The sequence below is a fragment of the Manis javanica genome, chromosome 8 (genome assembly GCF_040802235.1).
Source record: "Manis javanica isolate MJ-LG chromosome 8, MJ_LKY, whole genome shotgun sequence".
Taxonomy (NCBI): Eukaryota; Metazoa; Chordata; class Mammalia; order Pholidota; family Manidae; genus Manis; species Manis javanica.
Window position 1 is genome coordinate 9,391,798 of NC_133163.1, and position 20,575 is coordinate 9,412,372.

General features: G+C 50.8%; 1 protein-coding gene across 5 annotated transcripts in view; it reads left to right on the forward strand.

Moving 5' to 3' along the window:
• Positions 1 to 20,575, forward strand: part of CLMN (calmin) — a 111,820-nt gene that overhangs the window by 8,591 nt on the left and 82,654 nt on the right. The window contains exon 1 of one of the 5 annotated variants that reach the window (XM_073241906.1): positions 19,902 to 19,962. The exons of the other annotated variants lie outside the window; for them this stretch is intronic. Coding sequence (XP_073098007.1) covers positions 19,956 to 19,962 — 7 coding nt within the window. The 5' untranslated portion in view covers positions 19,902 to 19,955. Of the gene's footprint in view, positions 1 to 19,901; positions 19,963 to 20,575 lie in introns of those variants that run through there. 5 annotated transcript variants of the gene reach the window in all.

Below are 20,575 nucleotides of genomic sequence, written 5' to 3' on the forward strand. Positions count from 1 at the left end.
ACCCCTGAGAACGGTGCGCAGAGCTCTGTCCCGTGCACCTTTCCTCCCCTAACGTGGAGTATGTCTTCCGCACTGTTTGCCAAATTGTGGTAGGCTGTATAATGGCCTTCCAGACATGTCCATACCCTAATCCCTAGAACCTGGGAATATGGTGCCTTACTTGGTTAAAAAAAAGGACTTTGCAGATGTGCTTAAGTGGAGGATCTTGAGATGGGAGATGAGCCTGGGTGACCCAGGTGGGTCCAGTTAATCACAAGCATCTTTATAAGAGGGAGGCAGGAGGGGGTGGGGTGTAGAGAGGAGGTATGGTGGTGGTGCCACTGCTGGAAGTGGCCGCGAGCCAAGGGCTGCAGGCAGCCGCTGGGACTGGGAAAGAGAAGGAACAGATTTTCCCCCAGAGTCTCCAGAAGGAACATGTTTCCTGCTGATGACTTTGGTTTATAGCCTGTCAATCCCATTTCAGACTTCTGACCTCCAGAACCAGAAGATGAGAATTTTGTGTTGTCTTAAGCCACTAAATATGTGGTAATTTGTCCCAGAAGCAACAGAGAACTCTTGCATAAATGAAGTACCAGTGGCTGGCTGGGAGAGACACATCTGGGAGGCATTTGCACATCTGGAATACCCTTTAGGTTTCCATGGGAGTTTGATGGACACTGGGGTGGTGGGTTCAAGTTGGAGCTTGGAATGCAGAGACCTGGGTTCTGGTCACAGGGCTGCTACCTCTTGGCTGTGGAACCTGGGGAGGCTGCCTGACAAAAGGCAGGAGAACAGGACTTGAGGGGACAGGAGGGGACCTGCCCGAGCCTTCAGAGACTCTTCACCCAGGAGTCCAGATGCAGGGCTGGTGTGATCTGAGAAAAACCAGGGGACAGGGTCATGGGGCCCAGGCTGTGCTCTGTGGCTCTGACAGTTGGACAGCGGCGGCATGAAGACGGTGATACGCTGGTCTGTGGACCCTGGTATTTAGCATGCTTTGGAAGCAGTGACATCTCCATTCTAATCCTTGTGTTCTTCTAGAATTGAGATATGGTAGCTCTGGAAATGCCATTACCGTGGAGCAAGTCAAGTCCTGGGTTTTCGGATAAACAATCTTCTATTTCATGCAAAATATTAGTCTATTAGAATTGAGCTATCATTACGATAATGGCTTATAGGCAGTTCCTGACTTTTGGTAACATTACGTCAAGGGCTAAAGGTCCAAGGCTAGACGTCCAAATTATGAGGAACTTAAATTCCTGGAGAATGGAAGAAAAAGCCTAATCATACCTCGCTTTGGGCAGAGTTCAAAGACACCATGCTGTACTACTTTCGTTTCATTCACTTCCTGAACCTCCCCTCCCTTCTTAGCCGAAGGTCAACCCATAACCTTCATTGCTCTGGTTCCACTGTCTCCATGGTATTAGGTTTATGAAACTCTTAGTAATCACTGATAATGACAGATTTTTTCCCATTTCTACTTATTTTCATGAAATAAGCATGAAATGCAATCACATGTCCCAGTAATTTCCCAAACAAGATGGCAGTGTAGTTAGTTAAAAGGCTTCCCTGTGCTGTACCCTTCTTTTTCAGGCTGACTCGAGTTAGAGAAAATAATTTGGGGCATTGTTGTAAAATGTGTAATATAGAGTGCAGGTTGTGTAGAAATCAGTTAGGTCAGGGCCTTTCATAATTGGCTATAGAACATTGATGTCATGATTACAGCGACTGTCAGGGAATGGGAAATGACCGCTTACTGGACACTGTACCATGTCTTTCCAATAACCCCTGTGGTGGGCATTACTATCTAACCCTGAAAACTTAAGGTTGAGCAAGTGCATCATGAATGTCAAGCTACTGAGCTAAAATGTCAAGCTCAGTAGCATGAATGTCAAGCTACTGAGAATCAGAACTAAGCCTGGGAAGAGGGAGTAAGATGGGGAAGGGGATATGAAGACGGGGGCTGATGGGACTTGAATTTGGCAGGTGGGGCTTGGTGAGCACTAGGTCAAGTCCCAGACAACTGGAAAGAGCAGTTGACCTAGAAGTGGCCAGGCTCAAGGCTGTTGGGCAACAAGTCACCCAGCCTTGGGTAATGAGCCTTATCAGAGCAGTCAGTGACAGCTCTTTAATAGTCACGTACATACCAGGGTCCTTGCAGTGTTACAAAATAAAGTCTAAATTACTTACTGGTGATTTCAAACTAGTGACTCCCAGGGGCAGGTCTGAGAAGAGTGGGGGCAAGGATCCGTTTTGAAAAGCTGACATGGTAAAATCCCCGTGACCTTGAACAGTGGCAGAAGTGAATGCAGGCAACCTTGGGAAACCATCCTGTCATCCTCACGCTGGGTCGTATCCCAACAATGGCAGATTATAAAGCCCTGTCATCTCCATTATGTCACCTAATTCTACCATAACCCTCTGAGGTTGGTGGTGTATCCCCACTCTACGGATGAAGACCCTAAGGTTCAGAGGAGTCCAGGAACTTTGCCCTGTCTCACAGCTCATAAGCACCATATTTCAGGTTTCATTTCACACCCTGGTATCTGACACTTCCTCTGGCTCTCCATACCCACCGGCACTTGCTGGAGGCTGGTCTGCACTAAGTATTCACTTTCCCTTCATGTACACTTGGGACTGTGTGGAGTTGTCCCTCTGAGAGATGGTCTGGCCTTTGAGCTTGACTTGTCTAAAAACAAAACATGATACCTTCCCAATCAAAGCTGAGGGCCTTAGGCCTAGTGACCAGGTGTTGGCAGGCCTGGGTGATGGTCTGTTACGTTCCCAGAAGTGCTGTGGGTGAAATGGTATGTGATGGTTTCCCTGTGGGAGGATGAGGGGGACAAGGTGCCATGGGACCAGTGATGGGCTAACAGAGGAAGAGGCCTGGAATTAGACAAGCGTACCCCTTGGTAGGTTATGACACCCCAGGTTGTCTGCTATGTTTGGGCCTGTTATTAGTGATAGCTCATTTACAGTTGGTTTGCCCTGGTAGACCAGAAGCCTCATTACGTTGGGCACTGGGCCCTGGCCTGTCCGCTGCTCTGTCCCCTGGCCTAGCCTCCTATCCTAGGCTCAGTGTGTGCTCAACTCATATTTGTTAAATATATGAAGGTAGACTCAAAGGGAAGGTATAGGTTCTGGGGTCTGGCAGACTGTATTTTTAGTTTTAGCTTTTTTTCAGTATTGACTAGCTGTAGATACCCCATGTCCCCATCCATGTCTGTTTCCCCTTCCCTTGCCTTTTCCAAGTCAAACATGTCAGTAGTTCTCCAAGGTTTGTGTGAAAAATAGTGGTTGCCCCTATTGCCCCTTTTCCCAGAGGTTATTTTCCAAGTAACATGCATATATTACTTCATCTCAGTTTTTTGGTTCTAGGCTCCAATTTCTTACTATGGAAGGTAAGGACATAAGTTTCTTTTTGACTTTTAAACACAGTTTTTCCTGTCCTTCCGACTTCCTGATATAGTTTCCTCAGAACTTTGGGAAGATCAGTAACCGGGGTTTGCATTGTCACTACTAGGTCAGTGCTGTTCGGAGCCTAGTCGTGCAGGAGATTATGACCACTTTTCCTTTCTTGCTGTACTTTCTGGCTTTCTTGGAGTTAAAAATGATCTCTTTCTGTTGGTGTATATGCTTATTGATTCATCCCCAAACTGTCAGTGTTCTAGGTATCCCTCAAGTTGTTTGCATGCACCAGGTAAATTATCTCGATTTCCTCTTCTTGAGAACATCAGGTCCACCTGCTTGGATGTGGACTCCTAGCCCTCCACACCTGAGGCCTGGCTGTCACCTGGGCCCTCTGTCACCATCACCTCTGGTTCTCCTAACTGCTCTCCTGGGTCACATCTCCCATTTCCTGTTTCTGTCTTATGGCCTAGTCCCTTGAATACAGGAATGCTTCTTTCCTGAGAGAGTGCCTGGGCATTCAGTTATCTGAGAACATGTACATGAGAAAATGAATTCTTGATTGCTAGATTAGCTGGGCATAAAATTCAAGATTGGAAATCATATTCCTTCAAGGTATTGAAAACTTGGCTCCACTGTCTTCTAGCTTCCAGAGTTGCTGCTGAGAAGTATGAAGCCATTTCTGGTCCTCTGTGTGACCTAACTTTGTTGTCTCTGCAAGCTTATGGGATCCTCTTTTTGTCCTCAGCACCCCAAGACTTGAGAGTGACGTGGCTTGGTGCCCGTGTCGTTTCATCCATTATACTGAGCACTTAGTAGGCCCTTTCCATCTGCAACTGTGTCCTTCAATTCTGGGAGATTTTCTCGGATTAGTCCATCATGATTTCTGTTCGTTGGTCTTCTCTAATTTTCTAGAACTCCTTTCTATTAGTCCAGGATATCATCCCGGAGAATCCTCTAATTTTTCCTATCTTTTCTATTTTATATCCCTTTTACATCAATTTTATATTCCACTTTTTAATCTACCACATTTTTAACTTGCGAGAGCTCTTTCGTATTCTTTAGAGAAGCCCTGTCTTGTTTGGGGCTGCAGACCTTCTCCTCACATCGGGAATGCTAACGATGGTCAGTGATGGCTGGGTCGTGCTTTGAAAGGCTGGGGTTGAGGCATGGAGACATATGCTGGGTTGGATCCTGGATCTGCCACTCACTTGCTTTGTGACTTCAGGCAAGTTATTCAACCTCATAATTCTTCAAACACTATAAAATGAAAATAATAATATCGATATCTGCCTCAAGAGCTGTGATGATCACATGATCTACTGGAGGCAAAGCGCTTAGAGCTGTGCTTGTGCACATTGGTTATGCCATGTGTGTGTGTGCGTGTGTGTGCGTGTGGTGCATGTGTGTGTGCCTTCCACCTCTCTCTTTGCTTGTTTTCATTTGGTCTGGAGCTTTCATATTAGAGGCTTCTTTCTAGCAGGCTCACAGTCTTTGATTGTCTTCTCATATTTAAGCGTTGGGGCCTGAAGTGTATCCTGTAAGCTCTGAGCACGGGCTGGGGCTTCTGGGCCGGGAGCCGCACTGAGGGCTGCCCAGCTGGGCTGTGTGTGTCACAGGGAACCCTTGGTCGGTATCTTTAGGTCTTTCCTCCTGGCTGGTCGGACTCCTCATGGAAGGATCTTGCAGTCCCCTGTCCGGAGGGTCAAGCCCAGGCTGCTGGGGTGAGGAGTGGGGAACTGGGAGCCAGAAGAAGGGAGAAGCTTGGGGCAGGTGGTCCTCTGTATCCAATATGCATAAAGTCACTCACTGTGCCCACTCAGTTCAGTCTGTACTGAGACCTTCTGTACAATTCCTGCACCACTTGAACTTCTGAGTAGACTGGACTGTTTTTGTCCTCCCTCACTGCCATTTGCGACACAGATTTCTTGAATTTGCTAAGGCAATTACTGCGGGTTCGTCTTTGTTCACCATGCAGAATTCTGATGCTGTCCTGCCCCCTCTGTTCTTTCTATCCTTGAGGTCTTATGTTCTAAGTACACAATACACACACACACAATCACTCCAGGTTGGGGTGGAGCTTTGAGATGGACTGACACTAGAAGCGTCTGTTGAGTCTCTTCTCTGAGAAGTCACTCCCCTGCCTCTCCAAGTGTCTCAGAAGAGCCAGGCAGGAAGCAGACAAGCAGGTGCTGTGTGCTCCCAGCCTGGAAGATGCGAAATGTGAGGATACTTGCTTGGCTACGGGCCCTTCCACTTTGACTATTTTTCAGAGATTGCTGCTGAATACTGGTGGCCAGGAGAATTCTGGGAAATTGCTGAGGGGTTTTGGTCACATCTAATGGCTGTCTCCCTAGACGCACACTGTGGTTACCTGGGGCTGGAGTCCCTAGGCCTGGGGGTGAGGGGTCCAGGTGGGAGGCGGCTTAGAGGTGGAGTGATTTCCTCTGATGAACTTGCCGCCAAGGTCCAGTCTCCAATCCCCAGTCGGTGGGCTAAAAGCTTCTCTCAGCTCTGCAGGTGGGACCCCTGGCACCAAGCATCACACACTTCTGGTCCTCGTTTTAAAGCTGCGGCCTGTGCTTCCCCCCTGGAGAGAAACACCAAACCGCTGAAGGAACGACTTGTTAGGTTTCACCGTTGTTTGATGTTGGAGTCCTGCCTGTGTTCATAAAACCTCCGGAGCCCGAAGCTACAGGCCACCTGGGGGAGAATTGGCTGGTGCCACACTCTGAAAGTTAAGCTGCTCTTCATGGCGAGATTAAAGATGATCCTGCCTGAGTCTCCAGCAAACACTACCAGGCTGACTTCCCTTGATTGCCTAGATTTTTGAGCAGGTTGGATGACCTGGGAGGAGGAGACACACCTTTTGGAGATTCCAGTAACGACGGAATCCATGTGTGACCCTCCAAGACCCTTGAAATGATGCCTTTTTATCCTGTAGGCCTCATCGAGTAAACATAGTTGATCAATAAGAACAAAACCAGAGAAAGGAGAGCCTGTCTGGTCTACAGGAAAGAGAAGGTGGTGGGAGCCAGGTGTGGACTTGGATTTTAGCCCCTTCACTGCAGAACTGTAGCCGAAATACATCCCACCGTGGAGCTTTGACCGCTTGTATCTGTCACATGACTTTAATAATAGTAACCCCCTGCCCCTCAGGGGTTGTTTGGAGTTTGACATCAGTGATGTCTCAGATGCTGAGTGCCCAGTACTAATCAGGACCTTTTGAATAGATGGGTTTCTTTTATACTTAAAGTAAAAGAAGAGTTTGTTTTGGTACCGTGGTCAGTATTTTGGTAGGGATTCCACTGAACTGAACACTAGTCAATATTTGAGGTCAAATTTGGTGTCTGTTCTCGAGGATCAAGTTGCAGACACCACAGGGCAGTAAGTGACTTGTCGAAGACTCGTCAAACACTAAGTGACTTGTCTCGTTGGGGGCCTGGACTCCCCTGGGGAAGGCAGAGATGACTGGGATTGAGCCACCCAGCAAGGTACATGCTCACCGTGTTGGGTGGAGGTTCAGGATGGTGAGTTGGAGATGGGCAGGGTTGGCGCTCCCAGGTGAGTGAGGAAGATGGAATGAGCCAAGGAGCAGAGGCAGGAATGTGCTGGAATGTTCAGAAGGTACCTGGTCCAAGCTGGGTGGGAAGGGGACAGTGTTAGGTTAGGGAGGGTCTTTATTACTAATGAAGTGATCTTTTGGACTCATTTTCCCTGACCACCATTTCCCCTGGGGACATGACCCAGGCTGGCTTGTGGCCAGCATCCCTCAGTGTGTGCCTACCAGGGAAACGCTCTGGTTTTGGAACAGGATGGTCTTCCCTGGATGGGATGTTCCACATGTGGCAAGAGGCGTAGCATCCTTGACAAGCCCACGGATGCTAATCATCTGGGCATGAACACCTCCCTCAACACTGGAGGTGGCAGCACCCACCTGAGAACTAACAGGGTAGCATGCAAATGAAAGGGCGAAGCTGTGCTTCTCCAAAGAGCTGTCTTCACTCCCACACAGACAGGCTGTGGTAACTACGTGTGCCCCTCACTCAAAAGCCTCTTTGATACGAAGCTCCAGCTTTGAGGCTCTTGGAGAGTCAGTAGTTGATGTAATAGTCATTCTGTGAATTGTGTCCATTATAACCAAGCACTACTCTCCAGTTGTTGGACCAGCAAAGTTGATGCAATAATGCCTGACCCTTTGGAATTTTTTCCACAGAAAATTACTTAATGCATCAGGTGCCGACACTGCAACTTTTGTTTCTGTTTTCAAAGATAGTGCCTCTTTTCTTTCCACACCAAACTGGCCAGAGCCCTTTTGGTTCTTTAGTTAACGTCATGTAACAGCAACTTCCAGCAGGTGTTTATTGAGTATCTGCTTGGTGCCAGGCACCCTCCCAAGCACCAGGGAGATACAGACCCAGTCTCTGCTCCACGGCAGGCAGGCGTTGCCATGGTCTTGTCAGGATATAATGATGTCCGTGATCGATGGCAGACTGTTGGAAGTGTCTAATGAGGGAACCCTGCATCAGGTGCCGTGACAGACTTTGAGACAAGGTGACAGTTTAAGTTGAAATGAGGAGAGTAGGAATTAGCCAGGTGGAAGAGAGAGAGGAACATTCCATGCAGAGGGGACAACTCACCCAGATGCTTAGGTGGGCAGGAGTGTGTCTCCTGGACACCGCTGTACAGACTGGCGCAGAGAGGTTGTGGTAGGGGCCGCATTAGACCTGGAGCACCTGGTGCACGGAGCCCCGGAGCACCACGCTGGGTGAAGAAGGGCATGTCTTTGGAGTTGAGGTGGAGCTTCTAGATTTTTTCGACTCAGCCAAGCAAGAGACTAGGGCTCTGGGCCATTGTCAGTGGGATCAAAAGGTCTACGATTCTCTTCCTTTCAAACGAGGTCAGCTCTGAAGGGACAGCCCTGTCACTGATAGGACACAGGTTGACTGTGGCACTGGCTCATGGAGTTGGGGTGGCTTTTTGGCTTTGGGGTACAGCAGGCACTGTGGCCCCAGTGTCCTGTGGGGGTGTGCTCTCGTTTCCTCTTCTTGCCCCTATCCCAGTCCAGGCAGATCTGTCCCCCAGATGGGAGGGGCTTCTCCCTTCAAGCATCGTTTTTCTGGGTTGGGGATGAATGAAATGTAGATGAGGAAGGCAGTATATTCACCACCTATGTCACCATAATGTCCCCATATTGAATACCTACTGTGTGCCAAGAACTCTGTTGGCTATTTTATATCTAATTTTCACAACAGCTGCATGAGTAGGGGAATTATCCCAGTTTTCATATGGGGAATTGAGGCTTGGAGGGTCAACTACAAGGCTCAAAGTCACACACTGAGTTCATGGCAGACTCAGAAACTGGCTTTGGCTATTTCTCACCCTAAAGCCTGTGCTCTTGCCACTAAGCCACACCTGTCCCCGCCAAAATGGATTGGGTACTGTGATTAACAAGCATGTGGCTCTGGCCTCACAGAGTGCCCTCTCTTGACCTCAGTGTCCACAGTGTAAACTGAGGGGTTAGATTTGCTCTGTCCACTGTGGTGGCCAGCAGTCACCTGTGGCTATCGAGGATTTTGAATCACATTGAGATGTACTGGGAATGCAAAGTACACACAAAATTTGAAGACCTACTTTGACAAAGAGGATGTCAAACACGTCATGAATAGTTTTTAAATATTGCTTACATGTTGAAATAAAAACACTTCAGGTATTGTACGTTAAATAAGATACATCATTAACACGATTTCGCCTGTTTCACTTGACTTTCTGTAATATGGCTGCAAGAACACATAACAGTTCACGTGTGGCTTGCGTTAGATTTCCACGCAGTGGGACTTAGTTAGATTATGATTTCCAAGGACACTTTAGAGGTTAGATTCACAGACTCCAGCACTCGTGTTTCTCTGCTTCCTGTGTGGTGTCTTTGAGCCCCAGGCCCTCTTCTCAATTACTTGCCCTGTGTTTGTCCCTGAGACTCTCAGGAAACTCCTGCCCTCAACTCCGACCTGGCCTCTGAGTCCATCACAGAAAAGAAACTCACCTGTTCCAGCATCACCTGCCACCCCCTCATCTATATAACAGAGACGAATCTTGCCCCCCTCATGGCTGGTTCAGAATACAGGATATCTGTAAAGCCCCAGCACCGAGCAGAATGTCTGCGCGCATTCAGCCCCTCGGCAGCATTCTGTAGCTGACGTTAGTCACCCTCATGTCACACAGCAGTTGTTGGCACTGTCCCTGCTGTTACTGACACTGATTTCTTTAGCAGAGTTCAGGGGTGACAGAGTCCTGCAGTCTGCAAGCCAGCTGGCCCCCAGCAGATGGGGTGGGTTGGCCTGGCCTGCACCCTGGAAGCAGGTGTGTGGGGTTGGAGGCCTGGATCTGACTTTATGTACCTGGTGCAGGGAAATCAGAGGCCTCTGAGCAGGTGGGTCCAATACACACCCTGAATTCCTCCCTCCAGTGGCCGTAGATCCCCTACTTTTTCATCTATTTGGGCCTCAAGTGGGCTCCGATCTAGAAATTCTGGGGTCAAAGCATTGAAATGGTGGTTGGGCATGCAGGTGGGGCAGCTCCACTGGTGTGTGGTGACAGAGGGGGCAGACGGAGAACAGAGGGCAAGGAGGAGGGAGCAGAGGGTCAGCCTGCCCTTAGAGAGTGCCCTGTCTGGGAACGGAGCCCCTGCATGTGCACAGCCATGGGGTGGGGGTGAGCCCCCTGCCTCCCTGTGCCATTTCCCCATCTGTACTTGGACGGAACAAGCACCGCCTTGTTAGTAGTGTCTGAGAAGCACTTGGCATGGTGTAGTGGTGTGGTCTGTGAGGGCATCCACTGGGCTAATCATTTGTGGCAATGACTATTTTTGTTTTAAATGGTTATAAAAGTCATACAAGCACATTTTGGGCCACCACCCTAACACAACCTTCCAGTGTGACATTTGGGTTCATTGTGCGTTTGGGTCCTGCTTTTCACGTTTCCGTGTCCTGTCTCATCCAGTGCCGCCTTCTGGGCTGGTGGGCAGCCCTCTGACACCCGGAGCTGGGTGTGGCCCCCCTCTGCCCTTGGCATTGTGTCTCAGCTGGGATCACCTCGTTATCACACTGCCATGACTTGTCCACTCCTCTGTCACACGTGGGCCCTTTGCAGCCTCCGTGGGCCTGGCCCAGGATGGGTCCTGCAGTGCCCAGAGAATGGACGCAGAGGGCCCCACTGTGTGCCTGGGCTGTCGTTTTCTTACCCAGCTCCCTCCTGAGAGGTGTGAGGATATTTTCCAAAGAGAACTGCTTTCCTGAGCATCTCGCTCTGTACAGTCATCTTGACGTCGGGGTGGTATTTTCTCAGGAAGAGTTCCCTGAAAACTGATGACTGGGTCAAATATTTTATAGCTCTTGGTCAACATTTGTGGTGTATTTTATACTTAGGACTGCTTTGGCTTGAGGTCCTGGGTCCCCCAAACTCCCTTCACTTGACACTTATGCAGAAAACATAAACTTGAAGCCACTTCTAATGGGGGATGGTGGAGGTGTAGAATACAGATGAAACAGAACAGTCCAGCCAAAGCTGGGGCTTCTCTCCACCCCTTCCCAGCTGGCACTGGGGGCATGATACATGGCTTCCTAGGGAGAGCCAGGCTTGAAAGCAAAGGAGTCCGCCAGGGGCGCCGGGTGGATGGAGCCACATGCATCAGCTTCTGAGGGAGGGGACTGTACGGGGAGGTGCAGCTGTGGCAAGGAGCTCAAAGGGAGGGAGACGACCAGCACGGGTCAGGGGCTGGGATAGGCTGGGAGGAAGGTCACACAGCTCAGAGCCTAACAGTTTGGGCTGAATCCTGCAGGCCCTGCCTCTTAGGGGGCAGGTGGCTTCACACCTTGCAACCCCAGTTTCCTGGTTACTGAAATGGTGCTGCTGTAAGGGGGCAGGCGTGCATCTAGCTGATAAGCCCGCTAGTGCAAGCTGCTATTACTAAAAGCAGTTCCCCACTAAGCTCCTTGAGGGAGCGGCCTGCTTCATGCTCTGTAGAACTCTGGTCAGTGGTTCTTAACTCCACAGTTTGTCCCCTGGGATATTTGACAATGTCTGCAGACATTTCCAGTAGTCACAACTGTGAGGACAGTCTTGGCCTCTTGTGGCTGGAGTTCAGGGATGCAGCACTTACCACAGACAAGGAGCCAGCATAGAATGTCAACGTCCGCACTGCTGGGAGTGGAGGCCCTTCCTGTGAGGCCACCGCAGCTGTCTGGGCCCCACCCCCACTAAGTCTGGGGCAGGGCAGAGAATTTGCTTGCCCAGCAGGTACCCAGGTGCTGCTGGTCCCTTGAGGAGATTGACCAATGAACCAAGCTCGCACTGACCCCCTCTACTGTAGCTAATGCCCTTTTGTGCTCTTACACAAATGCACCTGCAGTTTGTGATTGTCCCGGAGAGAGCTACTTTTATCAACTGCCCTGTCTGCCAGATGAGAAACTGAGCTCAAAGAATGTGATTCACACCAAGTACCTGGATGCATGACCCCGAGAGGGGTGGGCTCTCCGTCTGGCAGGGCTTGCCCAGCCCAGCTGTGGCCTACTGGTCCAGCGCTGCCAGATGAGGTCAGTACGCCCCTCCTCCTCCTCGTCCAGTTCACGTGCTGCCAGTCAGCTTCACAGAGGGCGGGAGGGAAGGGTCCGTGGGCTTCAGTCCCGACCCTGGAGAAGAATGGTCAAGGGGGTGAGGAGGGTGCAAGAGGAAGCTGCCCAGGGGACTGGCTCCGGGGACCCCTGGTCTCCCATCCAGAAGTGACTGAGCAGGTCCTAGGGACTCGGGTGGGGGCACTGAGTGCTGGGCATTCGGCACCTTGGGGCCCTTCACTCCCTTGGTGCTTGGGAGGCTTGGTGTGGGGAACTGAGGCCTGGCAGCCTGCAGAAGGCAGGTGGCACCATGTGTGGGATGGCCCAGCTGGGTGCTGGGCAACAGCACTCAGGAAGCGGGGTCTTGAACCTGGACTCCTCCTGCGACTTTGCACAGGGCTTTGTCCTGGGGAATGGGGGAGATTCTCGTACCTCCCTCAGCACCTGATGCGCCGTGTGTGACCCAGATGCAGAGCACAGCAGCCCTCCGGAAGCAGCAGCCACTGGTTCGAGGCTGCCCGGGAGCCACAGCACCCACTCCAGCATCCTGGCCCCAGTCCCCTCATCTAGGAAGGAGGTTGGAAGTGGCTGCGCGGCTTCCTCACAGGGTGGTAGCGAGGGTCCCAGGCAGCCTGGGTGGACACGCTTCTCCCTCCATTCCCCACCTGTCCACCTTTGCCACTCCTCACCTCCAGGCAGCCTTCCTTGGTTCCCAAGCCCGCCGCACCCCGCTCCCACCCTGCACCCTGCACCCTGCTTCCAGGGCTCCAGCACTTAGCACTCTGTCCCTTAGCAGCTGTTCGCAGCTCCTGCCCCCAGGTCATGAGTCCTCAGGGTCAGGGGCTTTGCTGTGGCCCTCCTGTGTTCCCAGTGCCTGGCGTGGAATGGGTGCTCAGCAAGCACTGGGGTGAGCGTGTGGAATGGCTGTGTGAGGGACCCGCGCTCAGACCGCACTCGCCCCCTACTTTCAGAGCATCTCCCCTTCTGATGGGGATCCCAGTAAAGGCTGGACACCGACGAGCCCAGAATGTTCTCTATGGGCTCTGGGTTGCCCTGGCTGCTCTCTTCTGACTTGGATGAGGGCCTGGGGGAGCCACAGAGAGAAGCCAGTGCAGCCCAAGTCTCCCCAGCCCACCTGCCGGCTCAGTAGACCGGAAGTGCTCCGAGGGCAGGATTTTGTCTGGTTTGTTCTCTGAGGCATCCCAAATGTCCAGTGCAGGGTCTGTCTGGCACATAGAGGGCACTCAACAAACATCTGCATGCATGAGGGAGTGAATTCTGGAAAGTGCTGGAAGTGGCTTTCTGTGGGGCATCAGAATACCTAGGGGTAACATAGGGGCTTTTAAAATGTTTCCTTTCAAAGATACCCAGATGAGACTCACGTAATGGCTGTGTGACCTGAGCAGGTCATCACGCATTCTGAGCTGCCTTTCCCCTTCTGTAAAGTGCAGATGATAACACCCGACTCACCATGGGGTTAGGTTAAATACGCTCACCAACTCCACTTTATGTTTGCTTCTTGCACCTCTGCGGCCCCCTCCTCTGTGGGCATAGATGCATTTTTGAGCAAGAAGTATTTGCTCACTTGTTATGCGTTCTCCTGGATAATGCTTGGACCAGTGTTTAGACCAAGATTTTCTTTACCTGATGGAAGTTTATTTCTTCCTTTTACAGAGAGTATGTTTGTGGGGGAAGTGGTGCTGGCAAGTGGGGAAGTCACATTCCTGTCCCTGAGTTTACACCTCTTTGCATGACTGACACCCTCCTTTCTGGGGTCCCTGGGCTGGCCGCTGTATGGCCTCCTGGAAAACTGTTTCCTTACCCCAGCTTGCCTCCAGGGTGGCAGAAAAGATGAGAGAAGGAAGTGGTAACTACAGGAGAGTCCCCCAGCTGTGGTGGTGGCTGCCCGGGACAGGCTGAGCAGAATCCCGCGTGACTTGACAGTAGCCCTCTGCAGGTGCTGGGGAGGCCGTGGGGCCGCTGGAACGCTCACGCCGTGCTGGTAGGAGCGCAAAATGGTGCAGCCGCTTTGGGAAAGTTTGATGGTTTCTTATAAAATGGAACATATACAGACAGTCCCCAACTTACGCTGGTTCAGCTTAGGACTTTGGGCTTTATGATGGTGCAGAAGCCACACAGAGTCAGAAGAAATGGCACTTGAATTTTGAGCTTTGAGCTTTTCCTGGGCTCGTGACATGTGATAGATCCTCTCTCGTGATGCTGGGCAGGGCAGTGAGCTACAGCTGCCAGTCAGCCGTGCGGTCACCGGAGTACACAGCCACTGCACTGATGAGCCTTCTGTGCCCGTCCACCCATTCTGTTTTTCACTTCCGGTATAGGATTCCATAAATTGCATGAGATAGTCAATGCTTTATCATAAAATAGGCTTTGTGTTAGATGACTTTGCCCAACTGTAGGCAACGTAGGCTAAGCTATAATGTGCAGTGTAGTAAACACATTTTCAACTTATGATACATTCACCTTGTGGTGGGTTTGTGGAGATGGAACCCCATCATAAGTCAAGGAAGATCTGTACTACCAGTCAGAGCAACAATTTCCCTCTTGGTTATTTACCAAGAGAAATGGAAACATGTTTGCACACACAACTACATGAGAATAGTAGGAGCTTTATTCACAATAGCCCAAAACTGGATATTTGGACAACCTACATGTGCCCCAGCTGGTGAACGGATGCAGATTGTGGTCCCTTCATACGGTGGAATAGTGCTCAGCCATAAGAAAGAACCACTCGCACACCCCCTGCAGATGGATCTCAGAAGCACGCTCAGTGAGGGAAGCTGGAGTCTAAAGTCTCTACCTTACGATTCCGTTTATTTGACTTGCTGGAAAAGGCAAAATTATTGAACTAAAAAATGGATCTGTGGCTGTCAGGCCATGGAGTAGGGGAAGAGGACTGACTGTTAGTGGGGCACAAAGGAACTTTTGGGGATGATAGAATATTCTGTATCTTGAATGCGGTGGTTATATGACTTTATTTATCAAACCTGTACATGAGACGGTGAATTTTACTATATGCAAGTTATACCTCAATAAATCAGACTTTAATAGGAGAGCAAGGGAGAGAAAGAGACCACTGAGAGCTGAGAATCTCCTTGTTGCAGTTGTTTTCATGACGCTGGTGTATCCATTTACACAGGGATGCACAGAAATGGCCTTGTTTGGCTCTGTGACCGCTGATGTAAGTAAGCACTTTTTAAGCTGATCTTTGAAATTTCTTCCTCATTAAAGCCACAGGAACTCCTGAGCCCCTGAGCCCCAGGCATAGATTTACCTTGTAAATGAGACTTTACAAACTTCTTTCAAGTCTAGTAAAGTGAGACCTTCAGGGAACAGCCACAGTAGGTAGGAATCTGACATCACCCTCTCACTCTGGCCCCCGCAGGCACCAAGCCCAGAGCCCTCCCTCAGAGTACACTAACTGGCCTGCCTTTGCTTTCTCCACCTCTGAGAGAGACAGACCCCAGAGGTGACTGTGGATCCATCTGGATTAGGTTTGTCTGTGAGTTACAGAAAGCCCCAAATCAGTGCTATAAACAGATAAGTGTTTCTGTATGAGCAGTCCAAAGCTGGTGTGGCCACTGTGCATCACAAAATCCAAAGGACCCAGGCTCCCTCTAGCTTGTGGCACTGCCATTTCCTGTAGTAGCTCTTGACCTCATGGTCCAATAGGGCTGCTAGAGCTCCAGCCATTACATTAGTGTTCTGGGCAGCAGGATGAAGGAAGGGACAATAAAGACAGGTCAGGAGGTCTTTCTGTTAATTTTCAAGAAGCTGCCTATTGGCAGTTCTGCTTACATCTCATGGGCCAGCACTTGGTCACATGGCTACAATTAACTGTGAGAGAGGCTGGGGAATAGTCTGTGGTGCCCGCCTAAGAATGGGGGGTTTAGTTCTATGGAGGAAAGAAAGGAAGGGCAGTTGGGGTAGGGAGACAACCAATAGTCTCTGCTACAACTACCAGGACCCTTGGGGCTTAGTTTTTCCATCTGTAAGTTGAGCACGTAACTGCTCCTCTCCTGCTTGCTGTGGAAATTAAATGAGGTCATGTATATTCAGTCCCTGGGGCCCCCAGTTTCCCCATGATAACCATTTTTATTACTCCCACCGTGTTTCCTATAATCAGTTTCTGGTTATTAATGTCTTGGCTGAGTGGGCACTGAGGAGAACAGCAGAAAGACATGACACACTTTGAAGTACCCACTGTCTGGGCATCGAACATCTGCACTCTGCAGTTAGCTCTGAGGCCCGCGGATCAAGTTGGTAGTCCACTGGTGTCACCGCCAGCCTCACTCTGCAGCAGGCCCCCAGCTCAGTGCCTTTCTGTGTGCTGGACGATGCTGTTGTCACCCCTCTTTGGCAGAGGGGGAAGCTGAAGCATGGAGAGGATTAGGGACTTGCCTAAGGTCACATGGCCAGTGAGAGGCAGGCTGGGTTTGAGCAGCTTGGGGCAGGGCCTGGGCTCCCTCAGTGTGTGTCATCAATGCCCATGACTTTGTGCAGAGACACGCTGTCTGCGCAGCCAGGCAGGACTGTGGGCACAGTGGGCAGACATGTTACATGGGGCCATGGGACCCCCAGGACTGAGGCCCCTTTGAAAGTAAAGCAGCCAGTAGAGGGTGGGGCTGGCAGAGGGCATGCCAGGCAGAGGGAAAAGGTGGCGATGATGGGGGCGGTGTGGTGCACCCATGGGGAATGGTCCAGATGAGGTCCTGGTGACTTATTCCATTTTCTGTTCAACTGTTGGTCTTCAGAATAATGACTGCTTGTGGGGGAATGTCACTGACAATGAGCTTACAGGGTGGTGTGAGTCCCAGCCCTGCCACCTGCCAGCAGTGTGAACCTCTGTGAGCTTCAGTTGTGTTTGTCCCCTGTGTTGCGGGCCTAATGCCAGGCCTGGCCGAGAGGACATATCCCGCAGGAAGGGCCTGGTGCCCGTTGGCCGCAGCCTCTCCTCCCCTTGACCTATCCTCACAGGCTCTGGGGCTTCCTCTGCACCCAGGCTGGCACAAGCCCCCTTAGATGTCAGGACCCCAGTGTCCTGCCTTGGGTCCTCAGCAAGACTCTTGTCCTGCCTCTGAGCAGGGCCACTGTGCTCAGGTGGTCAGTCAGGTGCTCAGGGTGGCAGGAGGGGAGGAGGGGCTGAAGTCCCCTCGTTGTCACATCTGATTGCCATCAGCACCTTTTCTTTGCACTTCTGCCCCCTTAGGTGGGAGCGGAGCAGCTTGCTGCGTTTGAAAGCCCCTGGCTGGTCCCCCAGGTTTCTGACAGTGGCTCTCCCCACGTGGTAGATCAGTGGGCGTCTGATATTTTCCTCTCTTCACTAATGTGTTTTTCCTAATTTTTCTACAAACAATATATTGAGTTTTACTAATAAGAAAAATAAAGTTTTTAAAGAATGAGCTTCCAGCGTCTGCCTGGTGCGTAGGTGACAGCATTCTTTTGCACCCTGCCCCCCATCCTACTTTCCCCATAGGCACCCCCTCCGACTAGAGTTTTCTGTGTTGCCATTTTAACCTACTAGATGAAATGGAACTTATTAAAACTTATGAATAATTCATATTACAAAAGTGGGTTGGCTTTATGGCAATCTGTTTATCATGTGACAAAGGCTCCCTGGGAAACTGAGAGAGTCAGCCCGCTGGAGGGTGGGGCCACCCACTCCATGGTGTCCTCTGCAGGTGGATCTCTCCCCGGCCTGTTTCCTCACCCATAAAGTGGAGGATTGGGCTTTGCTGCCTATTCTCACTGGCTGGTCATGCTGCCTAGGTAAGGAATGGGGCCCAGCCTGGGCTCAGTGGGATGGCGTTCTGGGTTTGATTAGCAATGTCTGCTATGGTGGTGGATTAGATATAGTGCATTCGTAGGAAGGATTTACTGTACCAGGACTAGCTTATCTCAGAAATTTCTTTGGCAGTCTGTGGGTCTATGCACGGTATCCAGGGCCAGCCATATACTTACTGGGGTATGAAATGAAATGAAATTAGGGTCCTGGCTGGGAGAAGGGAAACTCAGTCGTTCTTTCCCAGGAGCTCTGTGTGTCGTCCACCCCAGGTCCCTGCCCCAGACTTGTGATGTCCCCCAGCCCAATTCTCCCCCCACTCTTGGACCCAGCACCACCCTGCCCTTGGCACCCACTCCCTGCACCCACCTGGGTCCAGCTGTCCTTGTTTCCCCATTTGGCTCCTCAACCGCCAGCCCTCGACCTGGCTGGCTGCTCCCTCTCTCTAGTGGCTCCTGATTGTGAATCTCCCCCCTCTGCCCAGGGGGTTAACTGTTCTAAGACACCAGTTCTGGCAGCTCTAGAAGGAGGTTGGGTTCAATCACAGAGACAAGAGTCAGGCAAGGTTCAGGCTTTTTCAAAACTGCTCTCCCAGGGAGGGACAGGGTGGACGCCTGCCAGGGCTTGACTGTCAGGTGGGCCTCACTTGCCTGCCCTCCCTCCCTTCCAGTGCAAATTAACTGAGCATCCACTATGTTCCAGACATTGTTCTAGGTTCTGGGAACACAAGGTGGGCAAGACAGATAAGATCCCACTGCCCTGGAGCTTCAAGCCTATTGGGGGAGATTAGCCATAAACTAGTGCTATTCAAAATCCAGATGTTAGAGGTGCTTGGAGGAAAATAAAGAGGTGTAAAGGGAGGGAGAGTGGGGTAAGGGAGAGGGGAGTGTGGTGGTCAGAACACTGGCCCTCCAAGAGGTCCGTGCTCTCATCCCTGGAACCTGCAAGTGTGTGACTCTACATGGCAAAAAGGCCTTTGCAAATGTAATTAAGTTGAGGTTCTTGAGATTGGAGATGGTCCTGGATTATCCATTGGGCCCAGTGAAGTCAAAATGGTCCTTCTAAATAAAAGAGGGAGCAAGAGGGGCAGCGTCAGCGTGTTGTAGCTTGAGTAAGACTCGACCAGCTCTTGCTGGCTTTACAGATGGAAGGAGACCACAAGACACTTTGTTACAGCCACCATAGGAAACTCATACAGGAAGCTGTTTGTGGTCAGGGGACACCTCTGAGGAGAATGAAAAGTAGCAACATTGCAAAGATTTGAGTGAAAAGTATTTTGGGCAGAGGAAATAGCATGTGCATAGGTCCTGAGGCAGGATTTGTTTCTAGGTCACTCCTCTGTTATGGTCAGCTGTCACTTTAAGTGACCTGGCCCTTTGGTCAACATGAAGAATACTGACCTTTGCTCCCCCCTCCCCCATGACCCCTGGTCTCTCCTCTCCTTGTCTTTGCTCATGTTTTCCCTTCTGCCCTGAGTGTTCAATGAACTACACATCCAGAGAGAGCCAGCTCAATGTCACTTCTGAGAAACCTCTCCAGACACCACCCCTGTGCAAACTAGCAGCTTCCCCACCTTGCAGTTCTCCGCTCTTATATTCTCCCATTGTGCATCAGTCCCTTATTGGTACATCTCTCTCCTCTGCTAGGCTATTTTTCAGGAATAAAGTATCTTTTATTCACCTCTCTATCTTTAGCACCTAGCACAATGTCTGGCATGCAGGAGGTAAAATGTTTGTTGAATGAATGATAGCTCTGACCTCAGAACTCATTGCTCTGAAGCCTCCTGCTTACCCTTTCCGGCTATCAACCTCTTTGGTTTGACTGAACTAACCAGCTTGTGAGCTTCTGAGCTGTGTTGCAGCCTGATCACATTTTCCCCAGGGGCAATGTCCTCCTCCCTGCAATCCTGACCAAACTGGATTGAGTTTATCTCAGGGCCTTATCAGTCAGGGGCCCAGCAGGAAACTCACAGGGGTAAGAGCAGGATTTGATGGAGGGCTGTTTACAGAGGCGGGGCAGATGTGCAGCAGCCCGGAGTGTTAGGGGCAAGGAGAGGGGGTGGAGTTGTAGCAACCCCAGAAAGCCACAGCCTGGTGAGAGGTCACCCAGCAGGAGCTGTGGGCCAAGGTGGAGGAATGTAGCCCTGACTGAAACCTCAGATGGGAGGTAAGGGGGAGAGCAGGAGAATCAATCAATCAATCCCACCCATCTCTGCCCGTCTGTCCTGCCAGTGTTTGCCACTGGCTGAACCCACGGGGGCCAGAGGACAAGGGTGCTCAGTGCTGCAGCCTGGGGAGTAATCAGCCCCCCAGTTGGGGGATAAATTGGTGGGAGGGGGGTGCTAATGACTACTGAACAGTCCTGGGCCTTACGTCCTCATCATCACCACAGCCCTTTGAAGTGACTGTCCTTTTCTGCATGTTATTATAGACCACAAAGTAACCTGCCCAAGATGACACTGCTAGGAGGGACGGGTGAGGGAGGGGAGTGGAGTGTGCGTGCAGGTCTGTCTCCAACATCTTTTCTTACACGTGATCCTCCATCCAGATTCCTGTGGGCTTGTGTCAACCTGCCACAGGTCCTGCCATAGGTCCCTGAGCACCAGCTGTGTGCAAGGCCAACCCCCTGCCTGCCAGACCAGCATCCTAGGCCCTCTCCTTCCACAGGGGTCCTGGGTATGTCCTAGAGCCTAGCGTTCTTCCCTTTCATTGCAGCAATCACAGTTGTTAGTTCTATGGTTGCGTTTTCTTGATTAGCATTTGCTTCCGCATAGCAAGCA